The sequence below is a fragment of the Sphaerodactylus townsendi genome, linkage group LG03, assembly GCF_021028975.2.
Source record: "Sphaerodactylus townsendi isolate TG3544 linkage group LG03, MPM_Stown_v2.3, whole genome shotgun sequence".
Lineage (NCBI taxonomy): Eukaryota > Metazoa > Chordata > Lepidosauria > Squamata > Sphaerodactylidae > Sphaerodactylus > Sphaerodactylus townsendi.
The window spans coordinates 85966643-85988234 of record NC_059427.1 but is presented as its reverse complement, the minus strand read 5'-3'; the positions used below and the strand labels follow the sequence as shown (position 1 = coordinate 85988234).

At 42.7% G+C, this 21592-nt stretch overlaps 1 protein-coding gene across 1 annotated transcript in view; it reads right to left on the bottom strand.

Annotated features, from left to right (window-relative positions):
* Positions 1-21592, bottom strand: part of TRPC7 (transient receptor potential cation channel subfamily C member 7) — a 143982-nt gene that overhangs the window by 23853 nt on the left and 98537 nt on the right. Inside the window, exons 5-8 of the mRNA XM_048487239.1 lie at positions 20095-20311; positions 12992-13225; positions 4317-4581; positions 98-293 (exon numbers count right to left, since the gene is read on the bottom strand). Of these exons, the coding sequence (XP_048343196.1) occupies positions 98-293; positions 4317-4581; positions 12992-13225; positions 20095-20311 (912 nt within the window). The remainder of the gene's footprint in view (positions 1-97; positions 294-4316; positions 4582-12991; positions 13226-20094; positions 20312-21592) is intronic.

Below are 21592 nucleotides of genomic sequence, written 5' to 3'. Positions count from 1 at the left end.
TGTTTCTTGGGAGAGACCTACAACAATAGTGATAAAACTAGGGAAAATCTTTGTTGATGAGAAATATGAACACATATTAAATAAACACATTACTTACCTCAATTTCCTGATAGGAATTATTGATCATGGCTATCAACATGTTGAGGAGCACTACCACCATGGTAACATTATAAACCCCATAGAGCACATATCCAATGTTCTCAATAAACTTGTGATCATATTTCAGCACCACTGATATCACCTCAGACAAGCCAAATATGGACCAGAATAAGGTTTTAAAACTTTCTTCTACCCTAAAGACAAAATAGAGAGTCTTGTTAAGCCAAACCTTGTTTAGCTAGCTATATAACATTAGGTAACTTGTCAACATGAACAAGTATGGTATAGATTCTAATATGACCTTGAATGATTTTTACAGATTTTCTGCGTGAGAAATAGGCCTTTGCACTGCAACCCATATGCTGCTCCTGAGGGCTACCTAGCACTTGAGTACAGTTTGGGATTATACTGGGTTGGGGAGGAGGAGATTGCAGCAGAAGGGGAAAAGATAAATATCTTTTTCACAAACACAGCAAAGGTGACAGGTTTTCAGATCTCAGAATCTAACCATAAACTTTGTTGCCTTATAATTATTTTGAAAATGCTTATATGTGTCATCTTAAAACCACAGTTTTAATTATTTACATATATTTATTCATTTTAAAGGCACTCTCTGATTTTGCTACAAATGTTAAAATGTGATATTTTCTTTTAAATGCCTGATTGTGTTTATTGGGAAAAAAAGACCTAGTTGTCTTTAATACTTTATCCCAGTTACTAGATATTGTATTATAGTGTTTCTTCTAAAATCTCATACAGATTTCACTCAGAGGGCAGCATCGGCGTGTCTTTCCAGCCACCCGGATCTGAACAGGAAGCAAAGGTAAGTGTCTTCCTCACACCAGAGGGACCAAAAGTGGCGCCCTTGCGCCAGTGCAGTTCACACCGCGCCAGCTGCAAGACAGTGCTTTTGGAAAAAGTTTCAAAAGCGCCGTTTTCCTGCCATTTGGGGGGCTGACACACGGTGCTGCTGCGATGTAGCAGTGCTAGCTGTGCAAACAGCGCCCCAGGGATGGTGTTTTTTCCACCCCCAGGGCGCTGTTTTTTGGCCGTGCAGAAATGGCCATAGATTTGAATGATTTTACTCCACTTTGCAACATGTGATTCAATTCTGCCCATGGTGGAACCTTCCATTTGAAAGAAAAGACATGTTCAGATGGCAGATAGCCCCTTGCACTTCTGCAGACGACGCTATTAGTGAAACAAATTTATGAGGATTCAGCCTTCTGAGTCTGAAAATGACAATAAAGGAATTTCATATAAAAGAAAATTGATTTCTTTTGCCACTTGTATTAGAACGTAGCACTGATGTGAATTCCTCTGTGTTTTAGCAGTGATTACAAGAACCACATCCTTGCTAGGGATTAAGCATGCATTTATCCACTTTATGGAAGAATAAATGGCGAAATGGAGGAAGTGATGTGAATGATTCAGATTTATCCAGTGAATTCAAGTAAGCAGTTAAGTTGTAAGCCTGCTGGCAGTTTCTATCCTCTGTAATATACACTACCTGCCTTACTGTAATAAATTTGAATGCATCTGTCTCCATAGGGAGTGAGATTTCTTTTCCTTGCTACACATCACAAGCTCAACATAGGGCTTTATCCTCTTTCTTCAAGCAAATACGTAAAGTCATCTAGTAATATGTGACAGGCAACCTAATTTCATGTTGATTTGTCTTGCCACAGTAAGTATTAGACTTATGTGAAGCAAGTCAGATCAGTCATATAAATTTGTCCTATGTAGTTCCTCCCTGATTATGAAAGCTTATGGCAAATTTTGGATCAGTCACTTTTGCCTCCAGGAGGCAAGTGTATTATGCCTGATTCATACATTGGGGGGGGGGGGGGGGGGATCATGGTACAAGACTTAGGGCTTTTATCTTTCACAACATGTATGTGTGTGTATGTGGGGGGAGGGAATCATAGGATTTGAATGCTTCCTTGTGTCAAAAACTCCATGTCTCTTGAATCTAGCCTTCTTCCAGTAAGCTACATTTCTCTGCTCATGGATTTTAAAAAATGTGCAGAAACATCAAAACTTTCCCCACCTGCATTCTGAAGCAGTGCACTGCACCATAAGCGTAGCTGGGCAGGAGTGTACCCAGGGTGCACTCTGTGTTTTTCACCCTCCCCCTCTCCCCCATTTACCTTTTCCAGCTGGCAGAAAACAGATTTCTACTGGCAGAAAACAGCTTTCTGCTGGCTGAAAATGGACAAGGCTGGTGGGGTGGGGTTAGGCCTGGTGAGGCGGGACAGAGCAAGGGGGAAGGGAGTGGGGGTGATTTTCGTGCCCCCAGGTGCTTGCCTGAGGCAACATACACCCCTGTCCCCTTTGTAGCTTTGCACTGCACTGCACCCACACCTTGTAATGAAGACACAAGACATCTGCATATAGTTAAATTATGTTTCATTAACAGCTGATCTTCCATTCATTTTTAAAAAATACTTTTTTGCTGCAAGAGTCACAAGTTGGAGAAAAAGTCTATAGCCTGGAGGGAGATTTCAAATTCTGTTGAGTGAAGTGGTAAATTTCAGGCCAATGAATGAAATGAAATATGTATTTCTTTTAAGAGCACACTATTTCATGATTTCAGATTTAACAAGAGAAGTGAGTTCAGAGTAAATGTGTCCTGCTGCTGTTGAGGTAAACTGAAAGTAGACAATTATGTCTTATGTTATAACCTGCCCTGAGACCTTGGGGCATAGGGTAGGATAGAAATGTACATACATACATACATACATACATACATACATACATACATACATACATACATACATACATACATACATACATAAGTACATAAATAATGTTACTTTTAAAAATTTGCCTTAAGAATTTAGTAAAAAAAAAAGCAGGTCCAAAAGCAAGATTATTTTGCAGTCATTGTTATAAAAAGCAAGGCCCTGTTTGAAATTCATGAGCACTTTTGAAATATGAATTATGTGATTACTGATCATCCTGCTTCAAACTCTACATTAAAACAGTCTATTTTTAGAAAATAAGAAGAGCTCTGCTGGATCAGACTAGTGGTCCTTCTAATCTACCATCCTGTTTTCACACAGTGAAAAATGGCAGTGCTATACACCAGAAATATGCTCACAAATCTCAGAATTAACATAGCTGATGGATATGCAAATCCATGTAATCTGGACAGGTGATTCAACAGGCTACTAATAATTGTTGTGTTCTGAAGGCTATTTTTTTCTTGCACAAATGATAAACAACTCAGACACGATTTTTAATCTTATTATGGAAGGAAAGTAAAACTAACTATATGCAGCCAAAAGCAGCAACAATTCTTCATTAAAAGATGCACTAAAGATAAAATTTTGCCAACTATAATGTCCTTGATTTAAAAAAATGTACACTTTAGAAAGTGTACTCCCTGTTGTGGGAGTATACATTTACATCACTTCAGATCAAATGGGAAGTGGCATGACGGATGCTGCAGCATTTTGCAAAAACTCTGTGGCAAAATATAGAGGGTTTTTTTGCACAAAGCGAAAGGGTCCACAATATGTATGCATGCCAGTGCCTTCCCCCATTTCCTCTTGCCAGTGCTCAAAGCACTAGCCAGCAACAAGACAGGATCTGACATCCCTAAACAAAATCCAGTCATTCAATCCTACTATTCTAACTCAAAAATCCCCACTGTATTTTCACTCAAAAGTCTAAATAGAGAGGCAGATCCAATCTACTGATAAAAATTACAGAAAAATGGATCATGAGACCTACCCATCTTTCCATTAGCCTTAGAGTAGTAAAAATGATTTTGATAAAATGGAGGTGTAGAATGTTTTTGATCCACAGTGGAATGAGTAGAAATGACTTGGAAGAGAAAGGAGGAGAAATGTAGAAAATCGGTGGTTGCATCTTTAAAGTGCAGGATCCACTATAGGGTGCATATTTTAAAGGGCATTTATGCATACTGCCCCAGCTCTTCAGATCCTCTTATCTTGGGTAGAATTGCCACCTTCTTGGTAATAACTCTTTTGGTCCTAAATGACTTTCCTAGGCTTAAGCCAAAGCTGACTGCTCCCATAAGCCTTAAATGGGATTACATCCACATTAGATGCTTTCCGCTAACCATTACAGTACAACATGTGAATCAAACAGATATGCAATTATGTATAATATGTAATTGTACAAAACATGTACATTAGAAGCCTTAGAAGAAAGATAGTTTAGTCAAAAATTTTACTGAAAATACTCACGTTGTAAATGCTGGGTTATATTTTGCACCAAGGTAGTAAGAATAAAGGTTGAACATTCCAATCATGAAGGCAAGAAATACCATGATAAAAATGACCATGAATTTGAAGATGTCTTTCACAGTCCTTCCCAAAGAGATCTGGAGAGGACCAAAACTTTCATTCGCTGGGAGAATGTATGCAATGCGGGAAAAGCTGAGTACAACAGCTATTGCATATAGTCCTTCTGATATGATTTGGGGATCTGAGGGAAGCCATTTGCTCCTGGCTAAAATGAAAAACAATAAATTATATATATTATTGAATGTGACAAGAAAACTGGTATCTGAGGAAAGAATATTACATTGGAAAGAGGACTGAGAAAATGTTTACTGTCTGAGGGATTTCTTAGATGCAACTGGAAAGTGGGGAAGTGTCATCTGCTTATGGCTTTCTGATTGATACCCCCATCTCTTTTTACATATAACCAGAGGCGTAGCTAGGGAAAATGGAGGCTGGGGCAAAATCTGAGTTTTGCGCCCCCCCCCCCCAGTATGGGCAGCTACCCTCCCCTACCATGACCAAAAACCAACCTCCCCCACTACAACTAAAGAACATTTTTTTGCACCAGGTCATCTCAAAGCCATCATCACATTATAGAACATGTCTCAGCTCACACATCTGAACACAGCAATAGGCCATGGCACACAGCAGAGATAAAAACTGTTGTGATGAATCACCAAGGTCCTGCAGGGCCCAGACAGCTGGAGGGAGAGCATTCCACCAGGCAAGGGCCAGAGCCGTGAAGGCCCTGGCCCGGGCCGAGGCCAGCCGCATCATTGCAGGGCCTGGGGTTTCCAGCAATTCCGCCGCTGCTGGACGCAGCAGTCTATGCAGGACATAAGGGGTGATGTGGTCCCGCAGGTATGAGGGCCCCATGCTGCATAAGGCCTTAAAGGTCAGTACCAGCACCTTGAAAACGATCCGTAACTCCACTGGAAGCCAGTGCAGGCGGCACAGAATGGGGGTGATATGATCTAAATAACCACCACCTGTCAAAAGCCGAGCCGCCACATTTTGTACCAGCTTCAACTTCCGGATCAGTCGCAAGGGAAGGCCCGCATAAAGCGAGTTACAGTAATCCAGACTTGAGGTGACCGTCGCATGGATCACAGTGGTCAGGTCAGACTGGGAGAGATAGGGAGCCAGCCGCTGGGCCTGGTGAAGATGAAAAATGCAACCTGGGTAACATGGGCCACCTGGCCCTCCATCGATAGTGAAGAGTCCAGGCGGACCCCCAGGCTGCGAGCCAGGAACATTAGGGCCAAAGCAACCCCTTTCAAAACAGGCAGCTGAAAATCCCTTGGTCTCTCCTCCCGGCCCAGCCAAAGGACCTCCGTCTTCATTGGATTAAGCTTTAACCTACTCTGCCTCAACCAACCAGCAACCGACTCCAAATAATGATGCAGAGCTGCAGGGGCAGAGGCCGCCCCCCCTCCATCAACAGAATGAGCTGGGTGTCATCCGCATATTGGTGACAGACCAGCCCAATTATCAAAACATCCTACATAGTGCAGAACTAGGGTTGCCTGCTCCAGACTGGGAAATACCTGGAGATTTTCAAGGTGAAACCTAAGGAGGGGGGGGGGGTCAGAGAGAGGACAGACTTCAGTGGAGTGTGATGCAGAATCTACCATACAAAGTTCAGTGTATTAAAGATCTTGTGCAAATGCAATTCACAGATATCATTTGTTTGCTTCTGGGGGTGGTGGGGGCTGGGTTCTGAGAGAACTCAGCCAGCAGTTTTTACATGCAGGAGTGGTGAAACAAAATAAGCCTTTTGGGCACCCATAAAATTGAACCCCCAGAAGCAAAGTTGACCAAGCCTGGATGCTATTACCAGGAGGGCCTCCTGGAGCCACCTGGAAAGTTTGATGCCTCTATCTTCAAAAATGTGCAGCCTGCTTACACACTCAGAAATTCCCTATTGGCTACAATGGAACCAAGGCACTGCAAAGCAGAGAATCTGGGCAAATTTCTTGGGGTGCCTGTCGGGGTGTGTGTGTGTATTTTTAAGCTAGTGGCACCAACATTTCAGGGTATCACCCAGAGACTGTCCAGACGATACCAACCAGGTTTGGTGTAATTGAAGAGAGGGAACTAGGTGGAATCCCCACAGTCAATTAATCGCGTGATACGCGAAATATCCAGGTTTCAGCAAGAACTCTCCATCTCTCAACCGCCGAACATGGATTCATCCCAGTTCTGGCACTCCCACTCTCCCTTATCATGTGTTTTTTTAGAACCTGCATGGAAGTTGCCTTTTTAAAAAACATGCTCCGAAGCCAGATCAGTGGGGAGGTTCAGGGGTTGAATCTAGATTTAATTTCCCACCGTAGGGTGTGACGCAAAGCCTTCCAGCCAATCAGTGTAGTGGGCTGTGCATGAAGCGCATGCAGACCCCTTTTTTTGTTTTGCACCGGCAGAGGCTACATTGAAACACGGCTGCGTGGAATGTGATTTCTGTGCCAACTGTAAACTAAAATTAGACTTTTGCACCCCCTCAGTTGCGAGAGTGAAGAGTGTCAAAGCTACACATAAACGTAGCTTAGTGCGAAAAAAGCTACTGTCCTATCTACACATGCACGTGGTGATGTAGCTGCGCAAAAAAAAAGTTTTAAAAATTCCTGCCCCAGCACAGCGCAACAGCCAAGGATAAGGAAGAAAGAGCCACTGAGCAGATCACACGTTTGATCGCGCAATCGTGGGGAGTGCTGCACTGTTTGAAAGCGTGCTAGACATGGATGTTCTCATCACACATGCAGTGGGGAGGGTGAAACCGTGATTAAAAGGTGCTGTTTCTTTTTAAACATGGTTGTATCTGGATTTAATTTTTCAGTGGGGAAATGGCCCTATAGTATCAATGACCCCAAATAAATACACAAGCCACCGATATGCAATTAACTTGTCTATTCATGACTGATCTGCATCAACAAATATCCCAGAATTATTGAGAGATGGTGCTAATAAACAGACTACCACAGCTACCAGAATTTGGGGCAAAACCTCTCTAGCATCAAACTTAAAAGGCATTACTGTCAGCTTTGTTTATCGTCACCTGCATGCAAAATAGTGCTGAAAAATATTCATCCTCATCCATCATGCACTGCTTAAACAACTAAAAGCTTGGTTCATTCTTCTCATCCACTAAGGCATTTCCTCCCCATCCCACCAGGGTGCTTGAGCCAATGATGGGCTAACTTGGAAACAACCCCACCCCCCACAGTCCTTCAATGGCTCATGGCACTTGCCCATTATCCCTGCCTATACTGTATTCCTGGCTTGGATTGCCCAGACTAGCCTGATGTCTACCAGATCTAGGAAGCTATTTTGTATTTGTAAGTATTTGGATGGGAGATCACCAAGGAATATCAGAATCATGACATGGTGTCAGACAATGGCAAGAGATGTTGGGAGGTGGTTTGCCTTTGCCTGCCTCCTTGTCACGATCTTGGTTATCCTTGATGGTCTCCCATCCAAATACTTACTAGGGCCAACCCTGCTTAGCTTCTGAAATCTGATGAAATCAGGCTAGATTGGACTTTTTTTAGTGATAAACATTAATTATGATTATAATGACAATGGTTAAACATTAAGAAACATGTTCCATGCATCACAAATAATGTGAGGCATAGAGTGCTATTCATCTGCTTTTCACAAAAGCTCTCATATCTGTAAATTGAGCGTCACCAAAAATGAGACATTTTTCTATGGAATCTGTAGTGACAAAATCAAAGCAGTTAAGTCTCATACAGGTTGTTCTCAGATTTTCTAACGATGCACAAATTTTTCTAAGGTCTGATGTTTATGACATCAGAGAAGATAAGCCAATGGTAGGATGGGACACATTTGCATCTCCCTGGCCATTGTGACTTCACAGCAGATCAGAAATCAAGGTAGGAGATGGAGGGATCAGATTACTTATTTTTTAGTTATTTATACCCCAGTTTTCTTTCCAAAGGACCTTACAAAAAATTCCTCTTCTTCCATTTTATTCTCACAACAATCATGTGAGTTTGGTTATGCTGAGTGAGGCCCACAATAATCCAGAGAGGTTCTTGGCAGAGTGCAGATTCAGACCTTGGTCACATAGATCCCATCAAATGATACCAACCATGGTGTCCATTGACAGCAATCATGGTTTTCATTAGTCTCATTAAAGTAGGGTTAGTGCTTCAGAGAGATGCAATACTTTGTATCTGCAGAGAACATCCATTTGGAAATTGATGTCTCTATCATAGAAAGATATTTGGCTTGGAACTTCTCAATATTTTGTAATTGGCCATAACACCCATATTCTTTTGTGGTAGAGTCCAGTATCTGTAAAAATGCCCCAATAATTCTGGTAATTCTGTCCTGCACTAACCACTACACATACTAGCTTGTAATGAAAATGGCAAGAGTACAGGCACAAGTCATATAAACACATAGCTTGTTATACTGGTAGGCCCATGGGTAGTTTTCTACTGTTATGGAAAGCGTTTTTTGTAAAATATCTATCTTTGAACAAAGAATAAATGCAATGTCTTGAATCACAGGAAAGACCTTTTCTACTGGCTACAGGTTGTACATCAAAATTACCCCACAAGATGGAGCTCCTTACTCTGAAATATGAAATATGAAAAATAGGAAGTTACAATTTCGAAGCAGTATTCAGGCTCAAATCTTGGGTAGTGATTGGGTTATCATATGTATGAAAAAATGTATTTTAAAATATTTCTTCTATTCCTGCCTGCCTCAATATATCATTAATACAAATCACTATTGCCCTCTTGGCTTCAGAAAAAAATATTGAATCACATCAGAATAGATAATTACTTCCTTACTAATCTCTATTTTTTTGCAAATAGTTGAAGATAATCCTGATTAAACCTTGTAGGGTCCTTATTGTCTGACAATGTTTCAAACCTGCATTGGTGTCTAGTGCTTGCAATCCTATCTACCAAATAATTAACCAAATAATTAACATAGTGGTGTAATGGTTAAGAGCTGGTGGACTTTAATCTGGAGAACTGAGTTTGATTCCCCATTCCTCCACATGAGTGGTAGACTCTTATCTGATGAACAGATTTGCTTCTGCACTCCAACATTCCTGCTGGGCTAGTCACAGTTCTCCAGAACTCCCTCAACCCCACCTATCTCACAAGGTGTTTGTTGTGGTCAGATGAGGGGAAAGAAGTTTGTAAGTCTCCTTACGGAAGAGAAAGGGGTAGAGGTATAAATCCAAACTTCTTCGTCTAGATTTTTCATAATTTATTTGTATCATAAGCTATTACATCAGTACTTACAAGAGAAGTGCATATACACAAGATCAACATATCAGTGAGAAACTTGGAATAGGTATGGAGACACTTGGTTCCCCTCTGAGAAGTTGAGTTGTTTGGAATGGACTGCAAAACCCAGAATGAATTCAGCATTCTATACAGGCTTGTTCAAAGTTGTGCTGGGCCTCTTTTTGCAACAAAGCATGGGAGTGTAGAAATTAGCACAGTCCAGGGATTTTGCACTAGACCTCTGCCTTGTATTCGGGAGGGACAGCATTTTATTCCCAGCTTGCATTTTAAGGGACAATTTACTAGATGTACACCGCCCTGAGCCCTTTGGGGGAGGGCAGTATAAAAGCACAACAAATAAATAAATAGATAGATAGATAGATAGATAGATAGATAGATAGATAGATAGATAGATAGATAGATAGATAGATAGATAGATAGATAGATAGATAGATAGATAGACGATAGACGATAGACGATAGACAGACAGACAGACAGACAGACAGACAGACTGAAAGGTCAGCATTGGTGAGGTTGCACCTGGAGTAATGTGTGCGGTTCTGGAGACCTCACTCCAAAAGCAATGTGGACAAAATGGAGCAGGTACAGAGGAGAGTGATGAGGATGATCAGAGGTCTGGAGGCCTAGCCCTATGTGGAAAGGCTGAGTGACTTTGGAATGTTCAGTCTAGAGAAGAAGAGGTTGAGGAGGAGCCATTATTGCTCTCTTTAAGAATGTAAAGGGTCCTGGTTTGTCCTAATACTGGAAGCTCCATTAGGCAGCCTTTTAAGTAGCAGTGGCATAGCTATAACGAGGTAGGGTGGGGACAAACACCCCAGGTAGGCCACCTTGGGTGATGCAGGGTGGAAAATCACCCCACCCCCTCCTCCTTCCCCCTCCTCCTGGTTCTGCCCTGCCAGGCTACTCCTTCAGCAGATGGAGCTGGCTGAAAGAGCAGTCTGGTGGGGCAGAGCCAGGCTGAGGGGGGAAAGAGCCCGGCCCCGACAGGCTGCCTGAGACCACCACCACACCATAAAGGTAAGTGGGCTGCGGGGGTGGGGGTGCAGCCTGTGGGGGCCCAGCAGAGGCCTTCCCTCCTCCCTTCCACCCAAAAAGGCCAGGCAGGCCCTCAGGGAACTGGCAGACGCCTTCCCTCCCCCACCACCCCTTCCCATTTTCCCCACCCCTAACCACCCCTTGCCACCCTCACACACCCCTAGCCTCCTCTTGACACCCTCATCCCACCCCTAGCCATCCCTTGCCACCCTCCCCCATGCCTAACCATTTGTTCCTATCTCCCCCACCCCTAGCCATACCTTGTCACCTTCTCCAATCCCTACACAACCCTTGCCTCCCTCCCACCACCCCTACTCAACTGGCATTGGTTTGAAAGGTGGTGATTTAGAGGTGACTTAGTGCAAAAATCATGAGGATCCACAAAGATACATGTTTTCCAAGCAGGTTTTTGCACGACTGTAGTGCCACAGAGTGTGGGATTTGTGATCGTTGTGTTCAGACATGTGGCCAGGGGCTTCAGCTGTGATGTGCTGGTGATTTTGGGGTGACCAAGTGCAGAAAACAGACAGATCCATGAGGATCCATGTGTTTTAACAACATTTTTGTGCCACTGTGGTACCACAGAGCATGAGACGCAGGATTATTGTGTTCAGACATGTGTCTAAGGGCTTCAGTTGTGATGTGAAGGTGATTTTTAGGTGACCAAGTGAAAAAATCATGAGGATCCACGAAGATCCATGTTTTTCAAGCAGGTTTTTGTGCCACTGCAGCACCATGAAGCGTGGAATGTGTGATTGTTGTGTTCAGACATGTGGCTAATGGCTGGAGTGGTGATGTGCTGGTAAATTTGGGATTACTTCATGCAAAAATTATGAGGATCTGTCTTTTTCAAGCAGGTTTTTGAGCCACTGTTGACCACAGAGCTTGGAATGTGTGATTGTTTTGGTACTGCCTATAGACTAAGACATGTCATATAGTTTCATCATGGTTTCATTTAATTCCAATGCAAAAATCATATGAATTCATGAGGATCTGTTTAAAATCAGCTGGATTTACCCAGATTTGTGAGTTAGGGCATGTTCTATAAAGTGATGGTGACTTTGAGAAGACCTGGTGTTTGGTTGTGGTGGGGGAGGGGTCACCCGGGGGGGGGGGACTCAGATTTTTTCCTGGATTCCATTTTTTCTAGCTGTTAAGTAGCCTATACTAAACTGGGAAAGAGCTTAATCACTTGCATATTTCAGCTTGCGTTTAATAAAACTTTATCATACCCAAGTGGTTTGGAAACGGTGGGGTATAAGTCAAATAAATAAATAAATAAATAAATAAATAAATAAATAAATAAATAAATAAATAAATAAATAAATAAATAAATAAAGCAAGCCATTTTGGTTGATGGCATTTTCATACTGGGGTATGGGGCAAAGTCAAAGGCAGGAAAAATGAATGTGAGTACATATATGCATATACACATATAGACATACATACATACATACAAATATATACATATATATATCTCATTGCAACTGTCCCTATCATGGTTTTGATATATTGTAGGTATGCATTAGAAATTAAATGGGATTTTTTGGAGGTTTTGTGGACGCTACAGATGACATGCGACAGCCAGCAGACAACAAAGTTTAGAAACTCAGAAATGCATAAAATATTTGTAGTGTACAATATCAACATATTTTAACTTTTAATACAATAAATATAATTTATTTTTGAAAATTAAAATAAAACAAAAACATTCAGACTTTTTCTCTGGTACAAAGGGATGGGCAAAATGTTTTACATGGGTTTCCAGACTGTGCGGGGTACCATGCCCCTAACCTCAGTTGTGAAAAGATTTTGCAAATAGCCATCTGGTATCAGTCCAAGATAAACACTGGACCTTCTTAGAAATGAACAGGTGGCAATTGATGTTGGAGTTTGTTTGATGTCTTATTTTTCTGTAAAACTGAGGTATCCAGTCATAATAACATGTCATATCCTGGGTTCAACTATGTGATATTATTTTAGTCTTAAAGTACCAATATGTTTTTTAAAACTTTTGAAAAACTTGCCAAATTCCTTTATCTGTAGCTATCTTTTGTATTTTTGCATTTTTCTTGCTCATTGCTGATGTAGTTCAATCATCAAACAACTGGATGGAATTTAATTTGCATCCAAGTGCAAAAATTAAGGCAAGAATGTCCCACTATACTCATTTGTTTGTCAAACTGGCCAAGTTGCATATTATTAAGATTAATAGACTAAACTTTGAGAGAAGAAATATGATGCTTGTTTCTCTAGCAAAGACCTTTAGCCTGAAAGAACAAACAAAATTAAGTAATAAGACTATCTTACCATATGTAAAGTAGGCATACTGAGGAGGAAGGGTGACATTATTGAGATCATCATCTTGAACATGTTCATCCACATAGTGTTGTGCTTCAGTTGCTTTGAGAAAAGCCATGAATCTAGCTGTGAAAGAAGCCACGAAGATGGAGAGCATCCCAAAATCCAACAGATTCCAAAGATGCATGACATATTCACGGGGACCTTCTTCCCAGATTTCTTTGCATTCAGACCATATCATGCCTATGGGAGCACAAAAACCATTACTGTATTATTTGTCAAAAATATCAGTTATTCTGTGCATCTCTCAACACCAAGTACTAAACTTGCATTAATCTTTCTGCTTGCCTTTCTCTTTAAACTATCCATTGTATCATTGTATCCATTGAAATATCCATTGTATCACTGGCCCCAGTGAAAATTGGGCAGCATAACAGAAAAGTCCATTTACAGTTCAAGGGAAAAAGTTGTAGTGAAATGCCCCTAATCTCAGGATTACTGCTGAACAGTCTGTAATTGAGTAATATTGAAATCTAGATTGGGAGGGATGTGTGCAGAGGTGGCTGAGGACTTGCAGTGCTGCACCACCTCCACAGAGGCTTTGGGAGGCACAGAAAGGAGGGAAAGTTTAACTCCTTCCAGCCATCTGAATCACCCCATTAAATCAGCAGGCTTACACCACACTTTCATGTGATGTAAGTTTGCAGGGCTGGGGGTTGGCATTTCCAGGCTGGAATGCCACGGGAAGGCAATTAAAATCAGCTCCACCCCTGGGAATGCCCCAGGCTGCCCTCTGATGCTGGTGTTCACTTGGACACCACTTGGACACCAGTGTAGCTCTGCAGCAGCCTAAACTTTCAGATTTGCCCAACATGGAGATGTGGGACAATAGGATGCCTGGGACTTGGCCACCTCTGCTGCCATGGGTGCCCCTTGCATTGGTGAAGGGGACAAATGCATTGGCGCAGCCCCCAACCACTTTCACAGCACCATTAGTCCCGCTATCATGGACTAGGCTCCTCAAATCCCCTCCCAAGAACTGAGACATCCAGTCCCATAGCAATAGAGATGACCTTGGCCAAGCAGTAAGGAACCCTGAGTCACCTCTAAACCATAGAGTCTCAGAAGCACAAGGTGTATCTGAATGGTAAAATTCTCGAGAAAAATATCATTTTAGGAATCAAATTTCTCTGAACCTAATATGAGTGAATTGCAGTTCTGAGCAGCTGCATGGACTTGGATGAAATTTGGTGTTTTAGAACAAAGAAACCCATTGTACTTCATGGCCATATTTGCAGCACCTTGTTAAGCATTGTGTAATGGATACTTACACAATTGCACTGAGAGTGGGACAATAGAACTGCAGCTCAGCAGCAGGGCACAGGCACATCCCATATGCACCCATACACACATATGCATGTGCACTCACACACACACACACACACACACACACACACACACACACACACACAAACACACAAGCACTCTTCAGGCTGATCCTCTCAGACTATCTCTCACTGCCACCTTTCAGAGAAATTTAGCACTGTGAGGAGATCTCACTTTTCCCTCCAAAACTGTTTACTTCTGATAGGCTAGCTTAGGCACTTTAAAGAGAGACTGTGAGACAGTTAAACAAAGTTGTAATGTTTATTTACAAAATTTCTAAATTAGATGTTACTGAGATAATTAAGCTTCACTTTTTCTTAGGCAAGAATACTTGGTTGTTACAGACCGTTCTTAGTCATTAACTTTGGTTATTACAGATAGGATTTTGACTCAGTTTAAATAAATCTTCCTTCACTAAATTATTTTCTTCAGGGTAAATCCTCCTATACAGACCTAAACAAATACTTAATCCATTCACCCTGTCAGGACTGCAACTCCCAACATGCACTGGTTCCCACCTTTTCCCAAAAAGTGCAGGAAAACAAACTGAGAAGCTACATTCCACCAGAGCTTCAGAGCCAGTTTGTCTCCAGGTTCTGGCAGGAGTTTATGAAGCTACTGGGGGTTGAGCTGGGGTTGTCTTCCACCTACCATGCGGCCACAGACTGGTAAACGGAGAGGGTGAATGGGATTCTGGAACAGTACCTGCGGTGCTACGTTAACCAGCACAACGATAATTGGGCTGACCTGCTCCCCTTTGCTGAATTTGCATACAACAATGCTGTTCATGCCAGTACCGGGCAGAGTCCCTTCAGGGTGGTGTATGGCCAGGACAATAACCCATTTCCCCTAGAGGGCACTATTCCAGATGGGCCAGCTGACCTGCAGGAGTAGATTGCGTTTCTACGCACCACCTGGCGGATTGTACAGGATTCACTGGCTAAAGCCAAGGAGGATTACAAATGTTTCGCGGACTGCAAACACCAACCAATTGTTTATGTGGTGGGTGATCGGGCGTATCTTTCCACCAAAAACTTACGGGGGCTCCTGGGGACCAGGAAACTGGGTGCCAAGTTTATCGGGCCCTTTTGCGTCTCCCGTGTGGTCAATCTGGTAGCTGTAGAATTTGACCTTCCAAATAACTTTAAGTTTGTTCACCCTGTCTTTCATGTTAGCCTGTTAAAGAAAGCTGCCCCTCCGGATACTTGGCACCCCAACCTCCCCCCGGCTGAGCTGTACGAGGTGAATGGCGAATTGCACCGAGAAATTAGCGGCATCGTTGATTCCCAGTTACACAGGGGTCGGTTACAGTATTTGGTCCAGTGGAAGGACCTCCCCTCTGGGTTCGAGTGGGTGGCCAGCCATCATGTGTCAGCTCCGCACCTTGTCCAGGAGTTTCACCATGCCCATCCGGACAGGTCAGGTGGAGGGGGGCCTTAGAAGGAGCGGGATGTCAGGACTGCAACTCCCAACATACACTGGTTACCACCTTTTCCCAAAAAGTGCAGGAAAACAAACTGAGAAGCTACATTCCACCAGAGCTTCAGAGCCAATGGGAGACCAGGAGCTCGGAGGAGGGGAAGAGTTGATTAGTTGCTGTCTGTCTTTTTAAATAGTTTATATACTGGAACTGAGGACAAGAATCCTCAGTTCCAGCACATGTAGTTAGGGTGACATAAATCAATAAAGTTCCTTTTCTAAAGTTAGCTTTGTCTGTGTGTGTTCAGCCTTGCACATCCTTTCCACTAAAAAGAATCACACTGGGCTCTACAGAGCAGGTTTTGGGGTTTTTCAAACCCTCTCCTGACTCTGCCAATTATATAACACACACTCTCAAAGACTCTCTGGTCCCATATCTAGGTGCTGTCTCGCATAACCTTATAACCATATAACCGGGGTGGACTCCCCAAAATCCACAAGGAATCCATCCCACTCAGACCTATTGTGAGTGCGATTGGTTCCCCCGCATATGAACTGGCACACAGTTTTGACTTCACAATTACAAAGCCACATTGGACACACAGTGCATTATATTAAAGACTCAGCCCATTTCATCAAGAAAATTAGCAATCTCCATCTCAACCCTAGCGACAGACTTATCAGCTTTGATGTTGTCTCACGGTTCACCAAAGTTCCTGTTAAAGACACACTTGCACTCATTGGCCAGATGTTTCCAGATGACATCACAGTTTTATTTCAACACTGCCTAACAACCAGCTACTTCCAATGGGACAATTATTATTATGATTAGACCGATGGGGCAGCCATGGGAAACCCCCTCAGCCCAGTGATAGCCAACTTTTCATGGAACATTTTGAGAAACAAGCCCTCAAAACAGCACCCAGGAAACCTGCAACTTGGTTCCGATTTGTGGATGACACTTTTACAATCTGGAGCCACGGTGAGGAGAAACTGCTGAACTTTCTGAACCACCTTAACAGCATCCACCCAAACATACAATTCACCATGGAAACTGAAAAAGAAGGGAAACTGCCTTTTTTAGATGTCTTGGTCTTTCACAGACCCAACCACCAATTGGGCCACACAGTATACAGAAAACCAACACACACAGTCTGGTATCTACATAAAAACTCCAATCATCATCCACAACAGAAAAGGGGCATAATCAAAACTCTGACAGATCATGGAAAATGAATTTGTGAACCTCATCTCCTCCCTGATGAAATCAACCATCTAGACTGGGCTCTGCAGGCTAATGGCTACTCCACTACAGAAATCAGAAGAGCTTTAAGACCAAGAGAAACCCAGAGGACTGAGGAGAAACAGCCCACCACAGGAAAAATATTTCTACCATACATCAAGGGAATCACAGATCAAACAGGGAAACTAATGAAAAAGCATTACCTACAAACCATCTTCAAACCCACCAGGAAAATACAGCAAATGCTACGCTCAGCAAAGGACAAGAGAGACCCCCTCACTTCTGCAGGAATATATTGCATACCCTGTAGCTGTGGAAAAGTCTACATGGGAACCACAAAATGCAGCATTCAGACCTGTATTAAGGAACACGAAAGACATTGTCGGCTTAACCATCCTGAAAAATCTGCAGTTGCAGAACATGTGTTAAACAAAACTGGACATAATATTTTATTTGAGAACACTGAAACTCTGGACAATTCAGAAGCTTACTATGTCAGACTGCACAGGGAGGCCATTGAAATTCACAAACACCAGGACAACTTCAATAAGAAAGAAGATACGTTAAAAATTAGCAACGCGTGGCTCCCAGTACTTAAAAAAAAATGGACTGATAATCCCACCCGCAGTAGAATGCACTCAACCACACCTTTGCATAGCAAGTTCCACCCAAACACTTAATGATGGGTTCCCCACCCTGGGACATGGACAGTATACCACACTAAACTTTCCCTTCTCACCTAGACACAGTGTGAAACAGACTTTTCTCTGTGATACACCTCTGAAGATGCCAACCACAGATGCAGGTGAAACGTTAGGAACAAAATCCACAGACCACGGCCACAAGATCCACCAGACCACGGCCACACAGCACGGAAAACCCACCAGAACTAGTTGAATCTGGCCATGAAAGCCTTCGACAATACATTTTCATTTGGGTTTCCAAGCAACTATCCAGTTCGGTTTTTCGTACTCTGATTCAGCAGATTCAGAGCAGGTAAAGTCCACTGACTGAAGACAATTGTCAGCTTTTTCTAAAGAAACCTAAGGTCCAAATTCAGAGCATACCAGCATGGTAATATATCTTGGTCCTTTTCTGTTCACACAAATAGTTCAGCTTGTGTCAATTCAGAAAAAAACCAGTCCATGCCAACTTCCTGTTATGTCAACTGTGGCAATCCGGTTTTACTCACTGTATGCAGGACTTATCTCTATCTGGCTTTTGGCTAACTGCTACAAATTTTAGGCAGCAACACTCAGTGGACTGCCAAATGACAACACTGGGATGAGTTCGCTGCATGCTGGCAGATTTTCATGATTGTTTCATTGTCTGTGTAGATGCTGCTAGAAGTCAGCAGAACCTGGGCTATTCACTCCTCCCATGTCTGTCACAGGCTATGTTTGTGACAGTTCATTAATTTAAACATTTTTATTCTGCCTTCATACTTCAGACTCAATATTAATAAATACTTAAACAACTGTATCATTTTACTCACATGTAGTGTCCCCACTGTCAACTTTATCAGTTAGTTAAGAAATGCTCCTGAACAATTCACCTTGTAAGATCATCTAAGGGCTAAACTAGAGGTTAAATTTGATACAAATTAGGTCAGGGAATCCAAGCCTATTTTATAGACAGCCATAAAGTTGAGGAACTAATGTTTCCAACTGCTCTGGGGTCCAATTTAGCTTGGAAGTTTTAGCCTTCTCCCATGCCAATTTCCCTAGCAGAAACAGCCATAGGGGCCCTATTGGCTCCTTCCACACATGCAGAATAACACACTTTCAATCTACTTTGCAGCTGTGAGGCAAAGCAAAATCCACTTGCAAACAATTGTGAAAGTGGATTGAAAGTGTGTTATTCTGCATGTGCAGAAGGGGCCATTAGTTCTTTGACATCATGACTGTCTGTGAAAAGGAAAAGTCAGGTTGGGGTTATCCAACCTGACACATGGCACATGTAGCAACTATTCTGGCCCTAAACCTAACAAAAAGGAAGCTTTCATGACATACTCATGTCAAAAAGGATTGGTAGTTAAGAACCAACAGAGAACTGAACCCAGAGACAAATGAGCAATTGGTATAAAGATCTTAAAACTGGAGTAATACCTGTAAAATAACCGAATCTAAATAAGAAAACAGTTGCCAAATGTTGCACTAATGAACTTTCCAAGTAGTTTTCCAGGGCAGACTCATGTATGGTAAGTTACAGTAGTCTACTCATGTTATTGTGGCATGGGTCACCATTGCTAGATCAGCTGAGTACCCCCCAAAAAGGTAAAAAGCACTGCTTACCACCACACCCATCTGTTTCTCAGGTAACAGCATGATCCAACAAGAACTGAAAACACTTAAGCAATAAACTAAAAGGCACATGCCAATTTACTTCTCCATCCCAGTAATGACATAATCACTCTTTCATTTCTTTCCCAACATTCCTATCATGGTTGTCACCAAGCTTATTTCTTTGTCTTTCTACACAGTCTCAGAGCCAGAGGAGAACTGACGTAGGATACTGAATAAAGGTGCAATATGGTAGGATATGTTCCCATTGTAATATGTTGGAATGTTCACCACATGGAATAGGTTCATTACATTAAGAGTTTTCACATTCTTCTGAATGGCCACTAGGACTATGAAACTAGGATACACAGAACAAGATAGCTCTGATATTCATAGTGAGTTATTTTTACATGGTCATGGTGAGAAACAATTACTACAAAAATATTCTCAGTAGATATCCTATAACAAACTTAACCACTTTGTATATGTTTGATGCCCTGACCTGAAAAGCCCAGGCTAGCCTAATATCAAATCTCAGAAGCTAAGCAGAGTTGACCCTAGCAAGTATTTGGATAGGAGAACTCCAAGGAAGTCTAGGGTCATGACCTCTGTGTCTTGTCTTGGAAACCCCACCAGGGGCCACCACACATCAGATATGACTTGGTGGCAAAAAATAAATAAATAAGTAAAATTTCAAGCTCACTCCCATTAGTCCATTCTCCAAAATTCTCCTTGTTCACGTGTTTCCTGTAGACATTACAGATTTTTGCTGTTCCACTTACCTAGGACCCATTTCATTATTAGCATTTCTGTCCATGAGAACTGTGTTGTTTTTACTCTAAATATTTGTTTGGGATGATCCATGGCAGTTTCATTGGGAAGAAGTTTTACACCTTCAAATCGGTCTGAGGCATTCACTACTAACAGTCCAAGAAAAATTGTAAAAGAAACTGCATGTGCCACAAACTTCATAAAAGGGCTCCGAAGTGTCTGTCCCAGCTGAAAAATCAAACATACACAAGCTATAACATTTTCATCCTCTAACTTTCAAAAATTTCTGAATCTTCACTAATCATCAAACTTTCTTATGTTTATGAGTAAGACGCACAAACACTAAACATTACTTTGTGTAACAATGCAAACATACAGAGAGTAACTCTGCTCTATTTCAGTGGGTTTAGAGGGCAGTTTTTCATTTTGTAAAAAATAAAACATTTACCGTATATACTCATGTATAAGTGACTTTTTCAGCACAGTTTTTGTGCTGAAAAAGCCCTCCTCAGGTTATACGTGAGCCACCCGCAGCCGCCTGTTATTCCCCTCACTCACCCACTTGTCTTTTCCCTTCCCCTGCCGGCTCTGATGGCTTGGCTCCAGGGAAACTGCCACTCGGGCAGGGTGTCTCTATCATTCTCTTAAAAGGGCAATGCTCCAAAAATTGCTTAAGCAATCTTTGCCCTTTAAAGAGAATGATAGAGACACCCTGCCCGAGAGGCAGCTTCCCTGGAGCCAAGCCTTCAGAGCTGCGGGGAAAGGAAAAGGTGAGTAACTTAGGGGAAGGACGGGCAGCGGTGGGCAGGAGCCTGCTGCCCCCCCCCAGGCTTGCGCCCGGCGTCCAGGGTGGCCCTGGCTCTTCCCTGCCCCCGCCTGCTCTGGTGTTTCCTTGCTTGCAAGCAAGGAAACCCAAAAAGCAGGTGAATGTTCTGTCTGGCGTTTCCTTGCTTGCAAGCAAGGAAATGCCAGAGCAGCCAAGGGCTGGGTCTGCTGTGGGGATCTGGGAGGCGGCAGGGGGAGTGATCCAGTGGGGAGCAGGCACCCTGGCTCTTCCCTGCCCCCGCCTGCTCTGGTGTTTCCTTGCTTGCAAGCAAGGAAATGCCAGACTGAGCAGTCCTCTGCTTTTTGGGTTTCCTTGCTTGCAAGCAAGGAAACTCAAAAAAGCAGGTGAATGCTCTGTCTGGCATTTCCTTGCTTGCAAGCAAGGAAATGTCAGAGCAGCCAAGGGGATCCAAGGGGAGCCAAGGCTACTGTGGGGATCCAGGAGGCAGCGGAGGGTGGGAGCGATCCGGTGGAGAGCGGGCGCCCCGGCTCTTCCCTGTCCCTCCTGCTTGGAGTTACCACCCTAGGCTTATACACGAGTCAATAAGTTTTCCCAGTTTTTGGTGGTAAAATTAGGTGCCTCGGCTTATACATGGGTCGGCTTATACACGAGTATATACAGTACATCCCATTTTTTCCCCATGTTTGAGTTAAAATTAATTTTACATTTTCACAAGGCAAATG